This window comes from Mus caroli, unplaced genomic scaffold (genome assembly GCF_978045245.1).
Source record: "Mus caroli unplaced genomic scaffold, Mus_caroli_1 scaffold_12, whole genome shotgun sequence".
In the NCBI taxonomy this organism is placed as follows: Eukaryota; Metazoa; Chordata; class Mammalia; order Rodentia; family Muridae; genus Mus; species Mus caroli.
The window spans coordinates 23,023,238-23,046,034 of record NW_028227267.1 but is presented as its reverse complement, the minus strand read 5'-3'; the positions used below and the strand labels follow the sequence as shown (position 1 = coordinate 23,046,034).

Here is a 22,797-nt window from a genome sequence, read left to right as displayed (position 1 = left end):
CATTGCCACTTACAAAAACGGTGTTCAGCCATAGTCTAGCCACAGTGGGGTCCTTCGGAACATAGCCTATTCTCCTCTGGCAGGAAATCTAGCTTGCCATTTATAGCAGGTATCTGCAGAGCAAAGAGCAGGCTCTGGCGGCCATGTTAGAGGAAGAAGCCTCCTAATATATTGGACAATGAGATCGTCAGGTCGATCCCAAGTGGCCTTTGAAGGCATCTGGTTTGCCATGGAATCCCTCGAGTGTGTGTGTTTTAACATGAACTTTCAAAGAGAAGGAAACACAGTGTGCTTTGTGAGCGTACAGCAGAATTCAAACAACGGGCTGATGAGATTGGGTTTCCCTGGATCTCTGGATACTCAGGAGACCCTGCAGAGGTTTCCGGGCTTTTCACTTGGTTTTTAAAGTAGGATTTTACCAAGTTCTCCAGTTGTACCACGTGAGTGTTACCCACTCCCAGCCTATGTGAGCAGCGGAGCATGGCACTGCCGTTATCAACTACATGTAGTTGCATTTAAAACACGTTGTACCCTTAAGATTTCCAAATTAGATATCCTGCTGAATGTCTTCTTGGCCATCGCTGTGGACAATTTGGCTGATGCTGAAAGTCTGAACACTGCTCAGAAAGAGGAAGCTGAAGAAAAAGAAAGGAAAAAAATTGCCAGGTAACCTTGTGTTCAGGAGGCATTTGCCCAGAGATGCTAGGGGTGTCCAGCCGTATGTCCTGATGGATCTGGGGACACAGACATGCTTCCCAGGAGCTGGGGCCCCTTATTGCTGCTTTGCAGTGATTATGGTGACCATGTGACACCATCTAAAGAGAAGGGACTCCTGGATAGGAGCCAAGCCATCCTCTGAGCAGGAATGGAAGTCACACATCCCTGTGCTTAAAGAATCACTGCAGTCAATTTTGGTGTCATAAATTAAGTGATGCATTCAATGCTGATTAGCTCTTGGCCGGGAATTTTAATGAGGTGATCCGTGCAAAGGCTCCGTTGCATGAGATGAACAGGAAGCCCCGAGTTGGGGTTGCGCTCTACTCTTGGCATCATGGTTTCCTGTTGAATCTTGGTCCTTCATCTATCACGGTCCAGTCAGGACCCTGGTTAGCACTTTAAGGCATAACATTGGTTTCTTGTCTTCTTTTCTCTATAGAAAAGAAAGCCTAGAAAACAAAAAGAACAACAAACCAGAAGTCAACCAGATAGCCAACAGTGACAACAAGGTATTTTTTTCCAAAATAACTTCTCTGTGTTTCAAACCGATTCTCTTGCAGTGTCGCCATCACTATACCGCTTATACCATAAGAGTGTCTTAAGTGTGGTATTTTTCTGTGAAATGTAGACCCTACCTTATAGACCCCAGATTCTGACAAAGAGCTGTCTCACTAACAAGTCACCATAAGACGTGGCTATTGGAGCCATGGACTACTTGTTGTGAGTTGCGGTTATGTGGTCGGGCATAACCCATGGCCACAGCTATGTTAGTATCTCCTTAGTGGGTATTTAAATCAGGGTTTTTAGCAGATGACTGTTCCCAGAGATGACTGAAGAAGAGTCCAGGTGGTCTAGGGCTGCACCAGCAGGCTTCATCACACCCGGGACAGCTCTGGATATTTCTGTGATGTGTTTGTTCATTGAATTGATAAATGCTGAGTGACAGTTGCATGGCAAACACTAGACTATCTCCGTGGAGTTCACAGTCTAGCTGAGAGGCAAGAATCTAAATGTGGTTATCACACAGTGTATGTGCCTGCCAAAGAATAGAGCCATGTACAGTGCCCACTGACCATGACCTGAGTGACCTATCTCCTACCTTCTGGATGAAGGAGAATCTCCATTTACTATCTCTGCATGGATGCACATGTATGTGCATGTGAGCATACATACACATGCATGTGTGTAAGAGCCCTCATGCTGCTGACTGGCAGGCTGGTCCTCTGGCTTTAGCCCTCTGAAGTAGATCAAGTCTTCGTCTGTCTCTGTTATCCTAGGTTACAATTGATGATTATCAGGAAGATGCTGAAGATAAGGACCCTTACCCGCCCTGTGATGTGCCAGGTATTATATGAGGCAGAGAGGCCCAGAAGGGCTTTCAGTTTGGTATGAAGGGGAGGGTGTCGCACAGCTGAGGCCACCAAGGCTGAAGGCCTCATGATCTTAAGAGAACAGTTAACTCTACGCTTCCCTAAAGTCACAGGCAGCACAGGTGAATGCAATTCCAGGAAGCAGAGGAGGAAGATGGACAGACAGACATAGCTTCCGCCAGAACAATGGCTATGAGATGTAGAAGCCCAAAGGCAAGCGTGTCTGTGACTCAAAATCCAAGTTTTTCAGCCTAAAACTGAGCAAGGGGGTGTAGGGAAACAGCCAGACGCTGGGGAGTGGCAGTGAGAATGTCTGACTGTGGCCTTGTGCCCCGGAGGGTGCCTCCTTCCACAGGAGCATGTCCCCACCCCCATGCACATGCAGCCCGTATTCTGAATGAAAAGAGAGGCTGTTTTAGTGACAGAAGCAGGAGTCATTGTTAAATTTTAAGCCCCATTTTAATGCGAAGTTGAGAACAATAACTTAAACCCATATGCAATCTTTCACACCTATAAAAACTGTTCCATTTAAAGTAGGTGAAGAGGAAGAGGAGGAGGAAGAGGATGAGCCCGAAGTTCCTGCTGGTCCCCGCCCTCGCAGAATCTCAGAGTTGAACATGAAGGAGAAGATTGCGCCCATCCCAGAAGGAAGCGCCTTCTTCATTCTTAGCAAGACCAACCCGTAAATACCCCCTTCCTAGTCCCTTCACCGCTATCTCTCTCTGGGTGACTCTTAAGCGTGCTGGGGCTGGAGTAAAGAAAAGTAGTTCCCACCCCCCTTCTGATACAGTGCTCCTGAATCGTACAGGGCCCCTGAAGGTCCCCTCCTCCTCCTTACCTGTGCCAATCTTTCAGCCCTGGGGAAGTGTCCTGTTCCTTTCTGGGTACAACAGAGTGCTGGGAGGAGCCTGCTCTAGAATCCCTGCCCTCACAGCCTGCATGGGAACAACTATAGGAGCCTGCCTAGCTCAGTAAGACGTTCTGGGAGGGCCTGTGGCTCTCCTGTTGTGTACACGGGTACACTGGCCACTCTAGGGCCCTTTCTGAACACATGGATCTTGTTTTAAGATGCTGTACGGGTTGAGAATTCTGCAAGCAGGTTCTGCACAACGTCTTCATTTTCAGGTCCCATTTAGGAGCTCTTTTCCCCCCTGTTGAGTTTTATGGTATTGCTCATCATGCTTTATATGCTATGAGCATTTGACTTAGCACTCTGATACTGTGCTTAAAATAGCATTTCTCATAGTAAGATGATAAGGTGCTTACCAGGAACGTGGTAATGACTCACAGACTGCGAGAGGAAGAAGTCTATTTACTAGCTGGTTTCTAGGTTTAAATCATCTGGGATTAAGTGAGCTGCCAGGGGGAGAGGTGGCTCCTGGAAAGGCTTGCTTCTAGAGGAATCGCAGAAGTAGTTCTTGGCCGTCAGGGAGGAACACTGTGTAGTTCACAGGCCCAGAGGAGGCTCAGGTGGGAAGCAAGGCAGGCTGGAGGCCTTGAAACAGTGACAGTTTCATGATCTTTTACAAGATTAATGTGTTGGTGTTCTGTGCAGATGACAGGAGGACACATGTGCCACTGTGCATCTAGGGGCTAGAGGCCACTTTATGGATTTGTTTATTGATTCTGGAATTGTCAGGCTTCATACAAATCTTTACCTGCTGGCTGATCTGACCCACACCGATGATTTTTGTATAGTTCCTCACTGAACATCCTTAAAACAAACAAACAAACAAACAAACAAAACCCAAAAAGGCAGCTGTGAACTGTTACTGATGCCTGCAGTTCATCACATGTTTATGTGTGTGGGAGGAATGGGTCCATTTCTCCAGAAGTCAGGAGCATCCCTGCCCCCAGGCCCAGCTACTGCAGTGCATAAGCCTTTCAGGAAGTGCACAACACAGAGCAGCCACAATGGGAGACCTGCACTGAGGGGCCACCATCATATAAAGTGACTCTTAGTTTTGGAAATGAAGAGTGACTCTTCCAAGGGCAAAGCCCATCCATGTTCTTTAGTCCACGCCACAGCAGCAGCTGACCAAAGAAAACGCTGTAAATCTGAATATTGAGAGGGAGGAGGTTGTAACCCAGCCCCGTGGGACCGCAGTGGAGCAGGAGAGGTTCTGATAGGCCCGAGAGCTGTCGGGAAAGACCTGGATCTGGTTGAAAGGTACAGTGGTCCTTCTTGCTTCCCAGGGTTGCAGGATTCAGTAAGAAGCCCACCATGTGACACAATGAGATCCTCACATATAAGCAAACGGCAAGGCAAGTTTTGCTCTGCCTTCTAAGGACTGCTTGTCACTGTGGATCAGCTATTGACTAAAAAGGTGACCTTTATGGGCCACTGAGACGGCTCAGTGGGTAAAGGTGCTTGCCACCAAGCTTGGCAGCTTAAGTGTGATCCTTTCAGATGGGCCCATGTGAAAGGAGAGAGCTGACTCCCAAAAGTTGTCTTTTTTATACTGGTGGCCTGTGTGCTTACACACACACACACACACACACACACACACACACACACACACAGGAGGGAGAGTGAGAAAGACAAAGAATAAATAAAAGTCATAAAGTGAGCTAAGAATAGGACATTTATAACCAACTTTCCAGACAGCAGGAGACATCACTAAGTCTCACTTATTACAGGTCATATTTGTAAAACAGCTGCCCTGTAGACAAAGATGGGAGTGTGTCCCACTCTTTGTGTTAAAATATCTTTGAGAAGATTAAATTGGACAGCATTTAGTGAAGCACAGAATGATTCACAGAGGAGCAGCCCCAAGAGCAGAAGGCAAGCCATTCTAGGAGCTACGGTGTGGCGAGAGCATCATGGGCAGAACACTGGGATGAGGGGGAAGCAGCTCGTCTGGCCATAACACCACTGGGCCTTACTGGAGTATGGCCTGGTTGGTTGGCAGCCTGTGACTGGCTGAGGCTCAGCTGTTTGTTACCGCAGTGTCTTCCTAAGTTAGGCCTCCAGTTAGTAGCTGGGTTGTAGTTGGTTGTATAGGTAGTTACTCGAGGGACTTCATTTGCCTGGTTTCCTTTCATAAGTCAGGCTTCATGCTGTAGTAGGGAAAAATAGGGGTAGACATGCCTAGATTTGAAATCTACCTCTGCTTCTCAGTAGATTCGTTACCTTAACATTCTTCCGTAGCCATAAACCTCAGATGCCTCTTATTTTTAAATTATTTTTATGTCTGTGAGTGTTCTGCTTGCATCTATGTGTCTGTACTACATGTGTGTAATGCGCACAGAGGCCAGAAGAGGGCGCTGCATCCCCTGGGACTGGAGTTATGGAGGGTTTGTGAGTCCTTGTATGGGTGCTGGGAACTGAGCCCAGGTCCTCTTAAAGAGCAGCCAGTGTTCTTAGCCACTGAGCCATCTCTCCATCCCCACTCCTGGCTCCCATCTTTTGGAGGGACAGTAACCCCATGTGCAAAGACTAGATGGAGTGCTCTCTGTAGCTCTCCCAGCACAAAACTTCTCATACCACAGTCTGCCTGTAGGCTCCGTGGGACAAACTGTGGGCCATATTGTTCACCCTGGGTGGAAAACAAGAGCAACCTAGACGCCGGCCAGCCTCTTCCTGTTCTCTCCTGAAGAAGCCTCACACCTTGGAGGACCCCAGCAGGCTCGGGCCCTTGTCTGCTCCTTGGCCCACGCGGTGCTTTTCCCCACAGGATCCGTGTGGGTTGCCACAAGCTCATTAACCACCACGTCTTCACCAACCTCATCCTGGTCTTCATCATGCTGAGCAGCGCCGCCCTGGCTGCAGAGGACCCCATCCGTAGCCACTCATTCCGCAACACGGTAAGCCTCTGAGAGAGGCGATGGGGGTGGGAGCACCCGGGGGTCAGCCCCAGCCTGCCTGTGTCAGGGACCATCCAGACAGCAGGCCCAAGCGTGGGAGGCTGGGACTAGAGCTTCCTGTGTTCGCTCTATGTGGTGCCAGGGGTTGCTTTCTCTGGACGAAGCGAGGGGAGATGCTTGATTACAAAGAAGCCTCGATAATATTGCTCGTGTCTTCAGGGACTTCTTCATTCCTTCCTTCTTACTATGGGGTTTCCCATTCCTTACTAGAGGGACACTAATAGCTCATTAGAGTCCTAAGGGGAGGAGATAAACTTGAACCCAGCATGAGTAGGTCCAGGAACTCTGACCTTGGCTAGTGAAAGCCCTCTTATGTGAATTTACCTAAAGCCGCGCAGCTACCCCTCGGGTGAGAGACACAGATCAGGGAGAAGACATGAGACCAAGTTGAAAGGGGCAACAGGTGGTGGTTATATTTTTGATTATTCACCCAGCCTCATAGCTTAAGGATACATTTCTCATTCAATTTTCCCTATCAGGCTGCTCAGAGCCTTTAAAAACCAATTCCCCTTCCCCCCAAAAAGGTAAAATTCAAAGGAAGCTATGCTGGAGAAGTCAGTGTATTTGTTGTTATTGTTGGATTTGATTTTGTCTCCTAGTGGAGCTATTTTGAGTATGAAAATGTTGTAAAAGATCACCAATATCTGAGACTATTAATGATACTATGTTATACTTGCCGATAGGAACACTTTGTCCTCTGAAAGTCTCCACCCAGCAGCTGACTCAGATACAGACATCCACAGCAAAACAGGAATAGGGCTTGGCACTGATGTATCTGTGTTAGAAGATACTTGTTTCTAAATTAGTCTTTGCTTCAGGATCTCTTCCCTAACAGTTCATCTAACTCAGCACTGAGGAAAGGCCAAAGACACGTTCAGACAGCCATGGGCCCGTTGGCCATCGCATCTGGATCTTGAAAGGCAGTGTCTGATGCTGCCGAGGTACTGCCCGGGAGAGGCAGCATAAGCACAGGCTACCTCTTACGCCAGCATCTCAGTGCCAGGCTTTGTCTCAGTAACCACGCCTTCACGTTATAGCTCCCCATTCCAGTTCCTGGCAAACCTATTAGTGATGGAAGGATGCTCTCAGGAGACTGCGGAAGGGACATTCCCCAGTGGCTCAGGTAGCATCCCTGTAAAGATAAAGGCAGTGAGCCTGCCTCAGGCCATCCTCACAGACTCAGCTTTGATTCGAGATCCCCAAAGCCATCTTCATTTAGCATTTAAACAGAGTGGACACATACCCCTCTGTCCTTGAGCTCCATCACAAAAATGGAGCACAGGGCAGGAGGGTGTTTAGAGACTAATCATGATGTCACAGGGCAGGGGCTATGCAGGTTAAGTGTGTCATCGTCTCTTTCCCAGTATTCAGTTCCTTTGTTTTCCTTGTCTTTCGAGTGTGTGCTTCTGTTATAACACTACAATGTTTCATTTTAGCAATAGCTGAGTTTCTAGTGACAAGGGGAGTAGAGGCCGCATGAAGAAAGTACTTAAGTCTAAGAACTGGGATTGGCCCCTGGGTACCACGTAAGTGTGGCTGCCAGGTACTTTCAGTGTGGGAAGAGAGGATGAGGGAAAGGTGGGGGCAGGGGGCTGATAGTTGACTAGAAAATACACAGTTAGGCAAAGCTGCTCTAGCATTGCCTAGGAGCGCAGAAATGGGAAGTTTGGGAAAGGGTTACCTCTGAGGAGAGCTCCCCTACGTCCATGGAGGAGAGGTATTGCATGCTCCAGTGGTGACTCCTATAGAGGAGATAACAAAGCCCTCAGACTCTGAACTACACCCACCAGCCTCTTTGCCTGTGATTGGCTTTGTGGCCTGAGCAGATGTCCCTGCCCTAGCATCCTAGGCCAAATGGTCTCTACAGTCCTTCCAACATCGATATCTTCAGTTCTTTCAAAACCACAGATGGGCTGCTAAGACAGGTCAGTAGCAAAGGGCACTTGTCACCATGCCTGGCCACCTGAGATCAATTCCCGGGACTCAGATGGTAGAAGAAAAGAACTAATAGCTAAAAGTTGTCCTCTGATCTTTATACATATACTGTGGCATATGCATGTGTCACAGATGATAGGTAGATAGACAGACAGACAGATGCAATAAAGCCACAGCACACATATCCATGAGATCAGCACCCAGGACAAGCTTGTGTACTGGCAGTTTTGCCTGATATCTTTCCAGTTGAGAGTCATGGGGTCCTCAGCACACTATGAGTAAGCTTGTTGCGGTGGTCGGACTTCTTGTGCCTAGCCCACTTGCCCTGATTCTGAGTCTTAATGGCTCTGAAAAAATCAAGAACCTTGCGTCAGGAGCTCAGAAGATTTTATAGATAATAGGTGACATTTTCAGGAATGCCAATAGAGCGGCCTATACTAAAATTCGGAATGCTACGTCAGTATAGTCTTTGCATGGACCCAGAAAGGCCAGAGTCAGCCTTGAAAGAAAGCAGAGTTTACAGAGCGTGGCAGGAGGAAGTCACAGACTGAGCCATCCCTGCATATGTGGGTGGGTTCAGGAGATCACTTGATGATTACATTTTCCGGGGTCGACAGGAACACGTGAAATTTTCTGACTTCATTTGATGCAATTAGCATTTTTACTTATGCTTTTAAAAGTTAAAAACAGTAGCCATATGGTGCTGGGAATAGATCCCCGGGGCCTTGTGCTTGGTTGGCACCCTCAACTCCATCACTGACATTGTATTTCTTCACCAATATGAGGCACAGCTAGATAGCAGAGCATTTCATTCAAGTTCAAAACTGCCAAATGTGTGTGAGTCTCATTTATCAGGTGCTACAACCCACTGGGAGCCCATGCAGAGGGAAGGTTATTAACACAAGACTTTCAGAAACAAGTCCCTTTGGGTCACAATAGGAGCCTGGGAAGCCAGTCAGCCTAAGTGGGTAAAGGAAGCAAGGCTCCCCAACATTCCTTGGTGGTTGCAAAGACGAGCTTTGGGTGGGCGAGAGGGGCCCTTCTGAGTGTCTCAGCCTTCCCAAGGTTGTCCTGCCTGGAGAAGGGCCTCTGGACAGAAGCTGGCGGTTCTACTCTTGGGCAAGAGTCTGGCACCCTTGTGCTGACTGCTGGGTGTTGTGCCTTGTGCTGACTGCTGTGTGTTGTGCCTTGCAGATACTGGGCTACTTTGACTATGCCTTCACAGCCATCTTTACGGTTGAAATCCTGTTAAAGGTAACGCATTTCTCCTTGACCCTCGTCTATGCAGCCACAGCAGTAATGGTTGCGCTCTTTGCTTCCCTTCCAGATACTAGGTTATGCGGACTACATCTTCACGGGTACTTTTGCTTTTGAGATCATTTTAAAGGTAACAGGCCGGCCAGCTCCTCTGACCTCGGCCCCTCCTGTGCTTGAAGCACAGGAGAGATGCGTGAAGTGCTTTGAGCTTTTTTTTTTTTCTTCTGTGATCAAGCTGAACTTTTTTTTTAAACTATAGGATTTTTTTTTTCACCTGTGGCCATTCCAACGCGTTTTTGCAGTTTTTCTTTAACTCTGAGTGCATGTAGAAGCTATGTTGGCTTCACATTCTAGTTGGAATTGCATTTTGTTCTTTAAAAAAAAAAATCCTCTGAAATTGGTTCACTAATAATGGATATAACACTCTGTGTGAATGTCCTTCTCCCCTTCCTGACATCAGAGTGAGAAGAAAAGCACCTGTGAGGTGGCAGGAGCCACTGTCCCCTTGCTCCTGGGACTACATGGTGGCTTCTGTGTCCTTGAATAGTAACTCACTACTCTCTTGCAATGGGTCTTGCAAGCTAAGCTGGGTCTACTTGTGTGGAGATGTTCTGTGTCTCTTTCAATGGGACGGGCTTACATTTGCACAGAGCAAAGGTGTTCCTGAATGAACTGCCCGTGCATGGCCTACCAGGTGGTGTCACTGTGTGTGTTGTGTCCCGACGGTGAGCACCCCAAGGGGGAGTTCCTTCCTGAGACACAGCAGAGGTCTAGGAGCCTCCAGAAGCTAAGCCTTCAGATACTGTTGTTACAGCCAACTCCTCATGAGGAGAAGCTGGGAAATGAAGTGACTACAGTTGCCTTTAAAGTATTTTGAGGCTTTTATGTGTGCATCTAAAACAAGTACTTTATGTTGGGCAACTAGAGACTGGGCTTCTCACAAAAGCTTCCACTTACAAAACCTCAATTAAGGAAGACAGGGAGTTGCCCTGTTGTGGCACTGATGTTGATAATGCGTTCAAAACCACCCTTTCCAAATATGTTCAAATCTTATAAAAGTTAGGGTTTTCTTGCCTAACCATAGGCCAGTGGGTTTGGTTTTCATTTCCTCTACACTGGGGCTGAGCAGAGCAGTGGCCAAGGCTTATGGCCCCGTGGTAAAAAAAAAAAAAAAAAAAAAAAAAAAAAAAAAAAAAAACAGCACAAAATTCGCCAAGTCCCTACTCCAGGTTCTTGGTTTTGCCATTTGCTGACTCTCCTTTAAGCTGAATTAGAGAACATGTTCCATAGAGCCATTAACCTGGTTGATTGAGTTTCTGCTTTTCTTTCTGCCTTTTTGAACTGTTACTCACTCTGGGCTTTGGCAAATAAAAGCCTGGGCTATTTACCACTGTATTTTTTTTTTTAATGGTTTTTCAAGACAGGGTTTCTCTGTATAGCTCTGGCTGTCCTGGAACTCACTTTGTAGACCAGGCTGGCCTCGAACTCAGAAATCCGCCTGCCTCTGCCTCCCGAGTGCTGGGATTAAAGGTGTGCGCCACCACGCCCAGCCCACTGTATTTTTCCCATCAGAGAACTTCCTTGTTGAGCTCTTCCTATCATCAGTAGAAACCTCACTATGTGTGTTGTTGCTAAACAAGGTGTTCAGTGGGACTAAGACTAGCTTGGCCGTGACGTCACCCAACAGCCCGCTTGCTATAGCCAATGCTTAGAGAGTAACCAGAGCTGGGAGTGTGAAAGCCATTTAAGGCTGGAAAGTATATCAGGAGTTCTAGCTCCCACTGAGAAGGTTCAATGAAACTCTGCTCTGTGGCCTTAGAGCCGTCAGACCAGCACTGTATAGGTAAGCTTGGGTGTGAAGCAGTGAAGGCCTTCCCACAAGCATAGTCAGGAGCAGTCCCTCCCTACACTGGCATTTTGGACGTGCCAGAGTTCTGTTCCTATTTGAATAAACGCTGAATTGGTCTCTTTACAAATGTGCCTACACTTGGCTACCTCTTTCCATCTCTGCTGAAAGAAGTTACACAGTCACTCAGCCCTGCTGGTGTGCATCTGTCTTCCTTGTGTGCAGCCATTAATGAGGTCATACTTCTGCCAAGAGTTTGGGAAGAGCCCAGGTTTTTGCTCGGTTGGTTTTGAACCCTGGAGGGGAGGAGAGAGAATAAACGCCACGCGATTCTGTTTACAGATGACAACTTTTGGAGCCTTCTTGCACAAAGGGGCTTTCTGCAGGAACTACTTCAATTTGCTGGACATGCTGGTTGTTGGGGTGTCGCTGGTGTCCTTTGGGATTCAGTAAGTATTTATGTGTCCGTAGAATGAGTTTACATAGGGAACTTAGACCTAATTTGCTCAGACTGGGCACCGTCTGCCGATTACAGCCAGAACAGCTTAATTTGCCCTGTACCAGAAAGAGCTGGGGCCGTTTGTATTTTCCTATTTCTGTTTTCTTTTTCTTTTTTCTTTTTCTTTTTTTCCTTATGCCTACTGCTAGATTGAGTTTATGATTCTCTTCAGAACTAGCTTTCAATGGCTGATGAAAGAAAGACAGTTTGACTAGCAGAGGACAAATAGGGTTCTTCTCAGGCCTGGTCGAAGACTTCGAGCATCCTTTCTCAGGGTGGCAGTTTTCCTTCACTTCAGGCAAAGCTTGGCCTTGGTGAGACCACCAAGGTCTCTTGGGATCCCTTCCTCTCCCTGTGTTTGCAGGATAGACAGCTGCGGTGACCTTGGGGACACTTAAGTCTCTGGTAAAGCTGAACACTGCCTTTTCTCCCTGTGCAATACTCGGGGCAGTCACCCAAGTTTGTGTCTTCTGTGGCCTCATTTCACTTTTTGCTGGCCTGTGAGCTTCTGTGCTTCTGAGCTGTCCCATGTGTGCACACGTGTACACAGCCCCTTAGCTCTAGGAACCTGAAGAGAACTGTAAGCCAGGCACTGGGAAACCACAGAACTAGGCCACTCTGTGGGAAGAAAGACAGTTTATTTGGGAATCAAACTCCTAGGCTGTATCTGAGGTCAGGGGGTCAGGACGAGGGGAAGAGAACAGCAGGCTGCAGGAAAAGCCTTGTCAGCTTTGTGGGGACAGGTAGTGATAGGAGGGTGGGTGCGGGCGAGGACAGCCTGAGAGTTAGCAAGGGGCTTTGTCTGTTGTAGGCTGGTCAGGGAAGTCAGCAGCTCCATGCCCATTGTCTGTTGACCATGGGGACAGATAAAGGAAGTAGCAGCTTTTCCTGACTGACTAAAGCCCGCTCCTGAGGAGTGCCAAGTTTAGGGTTTTGTTTATCTGATGCCAGTCCTTCTGTTTACCCAGTCAGAGTCCAGCCTGCTGTTTAGGACATTGTCCCTCTGGCCGATGCCTGGGAACCTAAGCTCTGAGCTCATTTCCTGGTAGAAACTCCAGACTAGTCTCTTCACGGCTCTGAGCTGTCCACACTCTTTCTGGCTTCTCTTCTTTACACACTCCCCCATCCCCAAGGCCTGTGCTTCAGCCACACCCGGACATCTGGGGTGCTGAGGTGCAGCTGCCTCAGTATGCACTGCTGCTGCCCCCCTCTGTCAGCTAACTCTCTGTTCCCTTGGGACTCACTTGGCACCACCTCCCTGAGAGGCCTTCTCAGCTGCCCCTGTGGTCACGCCGTATCTTCCCCACCTTGGAGGAGCATACTGCAATTCCCCACCCCCACCCCCAGGTGTGCGTGCTCACCCCTCCTACCGGATGTAGCTACTTGAAGGCCAGAAGAGCTCTGGTACCAAAGCACGGGTCCCCAGACTTAAACACGGAAATCTAGAAGTCAGGAACCTAGTGTTTACATGAACATAACAAAGTTTGAAAATTTTGCCAAAAAGGCAACTGTAGGCCTGAAATAGGGGCTCTGTCAGGTCCCACAGGAGGCAGGAGGCCCGCTTTATGGCATAAAGGAGTAGAGAGACTCCACACGGTTGTGAAGTGTCTTTAAGAGATGATCACATTAAGCAACTGCTCTCCGGGCTCCTAACCAGCTGTAACTCAGCCGCTTGCTTGCTTTGTCCCTCCTTAGGTCCAGCGCCATCTCCGTTGTGAAGATTCTGAGGGTTTTGAGGGTCTTGCGGCCTCTCAGAGCAATCAACAGAGCAAAGGGACTTAAGGTATTGACCCTCTCTGTTGAGTGGGGCTGTCTTGGGTTGGGGATGGCTGCAGTTACTAACTGTTCTTGTCTGGAGGTGAACTGAGGCCTGCTGGGTTTCAGAGTGGAACAATTCCACCAAAAGAAAAACCAAAAAGGCTGCCTCTGCCACATACCATCATTCTAAGGATGAAAGACAAAAGACTCAGTAGGTAAGAACACTTGCTGAGCCTTAGCACGAGCATGAGCTGAGTCAGCTCCCAGAGCCTGTGTAAAAAGCCATGCGTGTTCTCACACACTGGAAAACCCAGCACTATGTGTGAGGTGCCCAAGACAGGAAGGTGCTTCCTGGTGGCTGTTCTTGCTCTGGGTTCCTTGAGAGTGCCCATCTTTAGAGTCTAAAGTCAAGGCTGATATAGCAGGACATGCAATATCCTCTTCTGCTCTCCTCAAAGAACAGGTGTGTTTGTGGGAGCATGTACCCACATAACATGTACTGCTACACACACACACACACACACACATACATACAAACACACACACACCAGAAATTACTTTTTTGTTAATTAGAGATACTAGTTATTATAATTACAGTAATTATTGGGTACTTCTTTCTCAATAATTTTTCTTGTGTGTTTAAGTTGTAAATGTTCGCATGTGGAGTACATACCAGACTAAAAGGTTTACACTTCTGTAAAGTCTTTCTGGGATGGGGAGCCTCTGAGCCTATGAGCAAGAGGGGTTTCTTTCAACTAAACCAACTTCTTCAGAGGAAGCCCAAGAAAGGTGTTTTGGGGGCCAGTAGGATGGCTCAGCAGGTTAAGGCGCTTGCCACTAAGCCTCACGACCTGAGTCCAGTCCATGGACCTCGTGTGGAAGAGGGCAGCAGCTTCTGGATGTCCTCTGGCTCCACACTCACCCGTGCACAGTGCACACATGCAATGGATAGGTGCAATACAAGATTAATAAAAACGTGCAAATTGACCACAATGAGGTTAGAACAGTTAGAAATTCAGCTCAAAGTGCACCTTAACGTAGAGGCCCTGGCCTGGTGTTAACTCACCTAATGGCTAAAACCAGGGAAGAGAATAGCAGCCCCCCATCCTCTGTGTGTGTTCCTTCCCCAGCACGTGGTCCAGTGTGTCTTTGTGGCCATCCGAACCATTGGCAACATCATGATCGTCACGACCCTGCTCCAGTTCATGTTTGCATGCATTGGGGTCCAGCTGTTCAAGGTAGGTGTGTGTCTTGCCCAGGGCGGGAGTTGGGTTCCATAAGGAGAGCCTGCATTGACGTTCTGTCTGCTTTGTATCTAGGGGAAGTTCTACCGTTGCACAGATGAAGCCAAAAGTAACCCTGAGGAGTGCAGGTGGGTTTCCCAAGAGCAGCCTAGGGAATTGGATCCAGTCAGCTTAGCATTTCAGAGGTTTCTGTCAAGGCCTGTCCCCTGAGCTCAGGCCTGGAAGGATGGCGCTTGGTCTTCTGTTGTTTGTTTATATTTTCAAGTCTAGGCAAAACTCAAGTAAAGTAAAATCATGTTGATTCAGTGTGGTCAGTCATTGTTTAGTCAGGGCCTCTCTCAAGGTTTGAAACATTTTTATCATCCCAAAAGAATGTAGGTGCCTCTAACTCCTTAGTATGGAGCCTGTCTGCTGGAGGAAGGAGCCCTGAAATACGTGACCGAGGGCCACCAACCAGTATCTGAGGAATGTGAACAGTACTCTCCCAAGTCAAACTTACAGCTCCACTCCCAGGGCTCAGGAATGGGCTACCCTCTTCTGGAAGACTTGGCCGTCTTTGCTCCCTGGTCCTATTTTGATTCTGACCCACATTTTGGCACATTTCTCTTCACAACCGCCAACAAAGAAGAAACAGCAAGAAATGTTCACATCTCATAATTCAAGATGCTCAGTCAACATGGAGTTTTCCCAGTCCATGCATACATTACTCAGAGCTTACGGCCACAGAAACGCTATGTCCTTGGCCTTTAGAGTTACATCCTGCAGGGGTCCAGCTGCCTGCCCCGTATGCTTTGGTTTGGGCTTCCTTGAATAAATGACGTGGCTGTGGGGGTGTCAGGTCCCGTTTGTCTATGACTACATACAGCTTCAAAGATGCTATCGGCCCCGGGCAGGGGGATGCAGAGCACTGCACAAGTTGATTAGTGCAGCCACAGTGTGGCTATGCAGGGCCTTCCCTCTAGCTGCCTGTTGTTAGGAAATGACAGTAATGGGCTTTATCCCTGGGCTCCATCCACAAGTACAGTTCTGTAAGAAATGGTGTGTGACAGCAGTTACAGAATTGTTTTGGAAGGAAAATTGGTAATATCAAAGGTAGATAAAGGAAGAGATTTGTTGAAACTATATTGTGGACAAGCAGATACCCCAGCTTGCTTCTCAAGAGTTTATGGAATTCTCCATGGCCAAAGTATTGATTCTTCCACATGTGTTCCCAGCCTGTCTTATGTGAGAAACAAGTTACCATTTGGTCAGAGCTAATTGCCAACAGGTCCACACTGTTTGTCTAGCTGTTCCTGCCCCAGAGAGTCCACTTTGCACTAGACAGTACTAGGGAGTTACTTGAGCTATAGAGCAGATTAAATGTGGGAAGAGCAGGGGAGAAACTCCGCCTGGCCTGTGCTCAGGTGCATGGCCTGGCTGAAACTACATGTAATGTTCTAGCGTGGGACTAATACTGTCATGCGTGAAGCCAGGATGACTCTAATGCCTTTCCTCTACAGGGGACTTTTCATTCTTTATAAGGACGGCGATGTTGACAGTCCTGTGGTCCGTGAGAGGATCTGGCAAAATAGTGATTTCAATTTTGACAATGTCCTTTCGGCTATGATGGCGCTGTTCACAGTCTCAACTTTTGAGGGCTGGCCCGCGTGAGTATAAAGAATGTTCTATCTCCCACGAGGTCCGTATCTGCTCCTTAGCGACTCCATGCTGTCTTCCTTCCTTGAGTAGGTTCGACTTTTGCTCTTCACAGCTAATGAGCTTGCCTGTGACTAACACTGGGTAAATTGTCATCATTTCTTGCCCACCATGGCTCCTCCATCTGAACAGGCAGGTGTTAAACATCTGCGCCTTCCTTCTGGCTCTCAGACGGGAGGTACCTGGGCAGCATCTCTGGGTGTGGTTAAGGAGGTCCTAAGAGACATTTGTTGTATAAACTTCTGTTGGTAGCTGCACTTCTGATGCTCTTAAAGAGGATTTGACAGCATCCAAACTGCCATTCACTCTTCCACTCATTTTGATACAGAATGAGCATTCATGTGTGTGCCAGCCATGGGCAGTTGCCACTTTTCTTTCATGGAGGTGCTTATACATTCATTCATAAATTATGCCTTTGTTGTAAACCCCATGCAACATGCTGTGCTAGACAATGTGGAAGATATAGAATGTTTGAGACACTGTGCTTGCTCTGAGCCCAGAGCCCAGAGCTAGTAGAAATGTCTCATAGACATACCTAGTACAGAAGAGAATCTGAATGTGTGGCTGGGATCTGGGTGAGTATGGATCCCAGAACATAAAAAAGAAAGAAAAGAAAGGGCAAGGGGGAACCTCGGGTATCCTTCTACCTTTCTTCATGTGCTCCATGCCCAGAGGAGCTTCAGGAGGGGAGTGCCCAGGCTGGTTCTTGCTGGCTGCCAGGGTTCTAGGAGTGGCTGTGACAGAAGTTCTCTGGATCCTTGAGTAGCACTTGCTCACTAGGAAACTGATCTTGGAAGAAGGAGGTGTGCTGTAAGAGCCCCACCCTGACAAGACACTTTGGTAACATCAGGTTTGGGGTGCTGTGCTTCAGTTAGCCACTGAGGCAGCTGACAGGATGTGAACCAGCCTGGGGCTCGGAGCTACAGGGCCAGAGCCCAGCCCTGGACTCTGCTGCTGAGGATTGTTGACCTTGTGACCTTGGCACTCAGATGCCTTTCTGACCTTCGATAAAAAGGGAGTGGTGGTGATATCTGCCCTGCTAGAGAGAAGTAAAGATGAAAGGAGAGGATGTGAATGCCTTTTCACCATGGGCTGGGGTCCTGGACTGCATTAGAGTGGGCTAGTCTAAGTTGGGGTGTTTTATGGTGGTGCCCTTCTCCAGAGTTCTGCTGTATGTTGGAACTTTCTGTTTGGGTGCAGGGTATCTGTCAGTTCACACACAATTTTCAGTTCCTTCAGTATGTCAATGTGATTCACTTTATCTCTTATCTCTTCGTGGGAGGTTGCATTGCTGACTGTTTGTGAAGTTCTTTTGATTTCTCAGGTCTCCAGATATCCTTTGAATGATTCTATCTGGGTAACCTCTCATCTACATACCAGCTATCTGTGCCTGAGGCCTAAGGCCTCAGTGACCCAGCTGTGTTCAAAGGCCTTCATGTCCCTCCCCCAACACACACAGCGACTGGGCAGATGAATTCTGGGAGCATCAGGCAGCGCAGTGGGCTGAGCTACTTGGACTGTGGGGTTGTTGGGCTCTTACTTAGTTTTCCTGTCCCCCAGGTTGCTATACAAAGCTATTGATTCAAACGGTGAGAATGTTGGTCCTGTCTACAACTACCGTGTGGAGATCTCCATCTTCTTCATCATCTACATCATCATCGTTGCCTTCTTCATGATGAACATCTTTGTGGGCTTCGTCATCGTCACCTTCCAGGAACAGGGAGAAAAAGAGTATAAGAACTGTGAGCTGGACAAAAATCAGGTTAAAGTCATACACTGTTTGTGCTTCTGTCCCTCATGCAAGAGCAGAGCACCTCCTCCCTCGGTGGCTTTCTCTACCCAGAGGAGAGGGCTCAGGCCCTGTTCAGAGCACACTGTCAGCCATGTTGAGTCTCTGTAGAGTTGGTCACCAGACACAGACTAGACTATGACTGGGGAAACCAATCCCCATGCTTGTGATGAGTAATTAGAGAAGGCTGAGGGCATAACCCATGGTCGTGGCTGACTGGTGATGGTTTAGACTCCTGCGTGGTAGGTAATGTGGTCCAGAGCAAGAGTTCACTCATGTAAGCTTCCACAGTCCCCTATGGAGAGGCTCTTCAGCATATACTCGCTATAAACTTTCTTCATCTTTGTGTTCTTCATGTAGCGAGCTGCTCGTTCGCATTTGTGCTTCCAAAGCACAACTGTAGGGAGGAAGCAGAATCCCAGTCCCCTACCTACTCAACGCACTGGAATCTATTTCCTCCAGCAGGGAAAGAAAATATTCCCAGAGATTGCCAGATGTCTTTTAGGGACCACAGTTGCCTTCAACTGAAATAGGCTGTCACTTGATAGGAAGAGTCAGAAACTTTGAATACGGCACTAAAGTTGTTGGCTTCATTTACCCTTCTTGTCTTAGCTGATCTGGTAGAAGTAGGAGCCTTGGCTCTGACTATGATAAAGCCAGGAACCTGGGAGCCTGTTCTCTGGCCCTGCTCTGCCTGTACCTGCTCTGTGACGTTAGGTGCAGCTCTGCTCCTAGGGTCTTGTCCCCTTAGCTTGTTTAGAGATAATTTATGACGGAATGAAGGAGGTGCCCCTAGACATTCTTTTGAACCTTTAGCATATGAGATTGGAAGTCTCTTCTGAGAGTCCCCCCTGTCTTCTGTAAGGGGCATCTCTGCTTTTATGGTAACTAGATGATCGAGGATGGTCTGGGAGTGCAGGCTTATTATAGAGGTGGCCATGGCCTTAGGAGGTATCTCTGCCCAAGTGGTACCTGGGAATGTGAAGATGGGTGAGTTGACATGGTTTGTGGAAGAACTTTTCCTATGTCAGTGTGTCCTTGTATATCCTATCAGTGATAATCTGGGGGAAATCTGGCTTATCTCTTTGCCTACCCAAGTGAGGGTATAGCCAAGTGAACTATGCAGGGGTGGTGGTGTCTTTGAGAACCCCAAGTCCCAAATAGCCTTGAATCTGGTGTCTCTGGAGTCAGAGTGACAGAGTCACAAACACAGAAAACTTGTCTGAAGCCTGCTGTGTCTAGAGCACAGATGTGGGGGAGCAGAGCAGGAATACGCCTTGAGATCAACTGGAGGCTCCCTCTGGGCCGGCTCCAGACTAGTGTCCATCCCTGAGTGAGTAGAAGGACAGTGTTCTGTTTAGAGCCAACCTCAGTTCGACCTACCCTTCATGACTAACCATTCTCTGGAGATGCTCAATTGAGTGCGGTAAGCTCCCATTCCCGTAAGCCTGGACAGGCGTCTTCTGTGGATCTGCTAGAGTATCCAGAGAGCCTCCAACCTCAGGAAGGAAACTCAGCCTCAATGGCTCTTGAAGATTTCATGCCTGCCACTAGGTGGCTTCCTCTTGTGGACAACCTAGTATCACCACCTGCTGCCAGAGAGGAAAGGTCCTAACAAGGCTTGCTTAGGTCCTCCTGACACCCACCCCTAAGAGACCCTGCAGAGCCTCAGCAAAATATGCCTGAGTTGTGTCTACAGATCCCTGCCAGTACAGTGGCTGCTCCACTTACTTCTGAAGTCACCGTGAGGCAAATGCAAGATCCTCCCCGAGACCCCATGGGGCTTCTTCACTGCTGCTCATGGTCCCTTCCTGGAAGGCCAGAGTGAGCTCTTCTTGGAAGATGCCACTATGTGCTCCTTCCCTGGAGGCTCTCAAAACCCCTCGGGTTTTTTTTTTTTATCATCCTTTTTTACCTTTGCAGCGTCAGTGTGTTGAATATGCCTTGAAAGCACGCCCCTTAAGGAGATACATCCCCAAAAACCCATACCAGTACAAGTTCTGGTACGTGGTGAACTCCTCACCGTTCGAATACATGATGTTTGTCCTCATCATGCTCAACACACTCTGCCTGGCCATGCAGGTAAGAACAGAGATCATGGCGGGAGCCAGGTCTAGGTGTGCCCCACGTCCCCTCTACCCCAGAGCCCGACAGCAGCATGCTGAACCTCCTAGGAGAAGGAGTCTGACTCTCTGATAATCCTGGACCAGTGTGTCCAGAGGTCTGCTCTGCCTGACTGTTGTCACAGCAGACACATAAGGTCACGTTTCTCTGCCTGGGCAGATGGCTGTGGGTGTTGCTCCCATGGAACCTGGGTGTGGTATTCAGTATGGATCATGGGACCCAAGAGCAACTGAGTACCAAAGCAGACCTCAGCTTCTGCCCTGGCTCTATCCTTACCAGCTGGTGGTCATGAGAGCCTTATTTCACACCACACTGTCTTTATGAGTAACATGGGAGATCTGCCACTTCTACCTCAGAGCAAAGGATTCCGCTGAATTCTTCAAGTCTGGCACTTTGAAATTATTTTTAGATATTTTAATTTAATTTTACATGTGTGAGTGTTTGCTGCCATGTATGTATGGGCACCATGTGTGAGCCTGGTGCCCACAGAAGTCAGAAGAGGGCTTTGAATCTTCTGGAACTGGAGTTATGGGTAACGGTGAGCCATCGTGTGGGTGCCGGGAACTGAACCCAGGTTCTTGCTCCTAGCCTTCGAGCTGTCTCTCTAGCCCTAAAGTCTGACACTTTGGTCTGAACCTGCCCCAGTGGCACTAAATGTTGAAAAGGAAAACCGAAATTACATTCCTGACTTTAGGGGCTCCTGGTGTGGTAGTGCATGATTTCCTAGTTTTTTGCAATATTGCCCTGAATTACAGCAACTTCTTGCTGATCCTGACCAAGTCAGATTGCAGAGCGGTGATGACAGTGAACCTTTAAGAAGTTATTGTCTGATAGATATGACACTAGGTCAGGAAGCCAGGACCAAGGTCTACAACCAGGTTCTGCCCGGGCTTGAAGAACTTAAGCAACTCAAACCCTCAGCTTCTGTAGAAGCCAGGCCCATAGTCAAGCAACATTTTCAGACACTGTTTTACACTTGATAATGAAAAGGTCTGTGTGCTGATCTAGGGGAGAGTGTGAAGCCCAGTAATACTCCCTTTAATGAGACATAAACCTAAAAAGTATAGGATTTACCACTAATCGAACTCTGCCTTTACCCATAGTATCTGCAGTGTGTTAGACAAGGACCTGAGAGATATTCCCAACAGAGAAAGGGTGGCTTCCCCTTACCCTGAACTGAAAGGATGGGCATTTATTTCCTCCATCATCGGAACATCCTCATTGTGTCACGAACCACCACCACCCCCAACCTCCCCACGTTTAGGGGAAGTTTACTGTATGACCTTTGCAGTGTACTGGCTTGAATGTTGGCAGAAGATGCTGTACAAGAGGGTGGGAAATGACCCCGGGGTGCAGATGTCAGGGGATCTCCCATTGCACAGATGAGATCGTGAGGTTTTGACATCACTACCTCTGCCTTCATCCACAGCACTATGAGCAGTCCAAGATGTTCAATGATGCTATGGACATTCTGAACATGGTCTTCACAGGGGTCTTCACTGTTGAGATGGTTTTGAAAGTCATTGCTTTCAAGCCCAAGGTAAGTTGCTGGCCCTGCTTTACAAAAAGAAGGGCCTACTTCCTTTCAGCCTCATGTTACTGAATTATGCTAACTCTTCTGCTAGCTAAGTAGGCTACCATCTGAGAACATCAAGATCTGATTAGGACGTCTGTATACATGTGGGAAAATAAACGCGCAAAAACCAAAACCCTTATGAAAACAGTTCTGAGAAAAAGAGAGAAGAGAATTAAGAATCTGTAAGCTGATGATCATTGTAAAACCTGGTTTTCTGTGTCTAGAATGGTATGTCATGCTGTCTCAGGAAAGCGTAGCTCATTATCTGAGCACTGAGGGGTTGTCTGATAATCATCAGAAACAATTGACCCTGATTTCACTCTGAGATCTCTAGCAGGAAGACAGCTTCTATTTGTTGCTGTCTGCGGCATCCTTTTTACCACGTATGGAAAGTTCTAGTACCTCTTACTCATCCACCATTTTTTTTTAATTTGTTGGATTTAGAAAAGTTTCCCTTGCTTGTAAGAAAATGAGGCATGACCTATGCTACACTATGTTGAAGGAATGAGCGAACTGCATCTTCTTTGGGAAGGAGTCAGTTCTGTCCCACAAAGCCTGAAGGCTGTGATGTAACAAACCACATAGCTTGGCATCAAAGAGCATAATTGTGAGACATCTGCAATAAGATCCTGCTGGTTTAAGTGAGTTACTTCACTGCCCTTTTAGTTTCCTCCTCTGTTCTATGAGGATATCCATAGTCCAGGTGTAGGGGCTGTTATATACAGTATTGAAAGGGTGCCTGCTATGTAGTGCTGTACTGGAGACCATTGCTGCCACAGTTACACCGTCACCACCATCTTCAAGCAATGGTATGCCTTCAGTCTAAAGCCCTAGACTGAGGAGCTAAGCTGAGCTGACTAGTGGGGTCTCCTTCCTAGCATAGACCATGACTCTCAGAAAGAGAGAATGACAGAGCCTGGTCCTAGGTGTTTTCAATCTGTGTGGAGGTAGCCAACAAACACGGCTTCAGAAATGGTTGGTTTCACGTACGCTCTAGTTATACAGAATTTGAACTCCATCCTGTGCCTTTCTTTAATTTGAAGTAATTCTTAGGCAATCTTTAATCGGATCTTTGTGGACCGAAAAGAAAGGACATTTTGTAAGTGATTAATTGCGGTGA

At 47.8% G+C, this 22,797-nt stretch overlaps 1 protein-coding gene across 13 annotated transcripts in view; it reads left to right on the top strand.

Moving 5' to 3' along the window:
* Positions 1–22,797, top strand: part of Cacna1d (calcium voltage-gated channel subunit alpha1 D) — a 322,551-nt gene that overhangs the window by 246,962 nt on the left and 52,792 nt on the right. For all 13 annotated transcript variants that reach the window (XM_085828488.1, XM_085828485.1, XM_021182194.2 and 10 more), the window contains 14 exons: positions 552–666; positions 1,157–1,226; positions 1,995–2,061; positions 2,622–2,769; positions 5,765–5,894; positions 9,084–9,143; positions 11,335–11,441; positions 13,187–13,274; positions 14,380–14,487; positions 14,569–14,621; positions 15,993–16,139; positions 17,749–17,950; positions 19,901–20,059; positions 21,531–21,641. In XM_085828488.1, the coding sequence (XP_085684614.1) occupies positions 552–666; positions 1,157–1,226; positions 1,995–2,061; positions 2,622–2,769; positions 5,765–5,894; positions 9,084–9,143; positions 11,335–11,441; positions 13,187–13,274; positions 14,380–14,487; positions 14,569–14,621; positions 15,993–16,139; positions 17,749–17,950; positions 19,901–20,059; positions 21,531–21,641 (1,565 nt within the window). The remainder of the gene's footprint in view (positions 1–551; positions 667–1,156; positions 1,227–1,994; positions 2,062–2,621; positions 2,770–5,764; positions 5,895–9,083; positions 9,144–11,334; positions 11,442–13,186; positions 13,275–14,379; positions 14,488–14,568; positions 14,622–15,992; positions 16,140–17,748; positions 17,951–19,900; positions 20,060–21,530; positions 21,642–22,797) is intronic.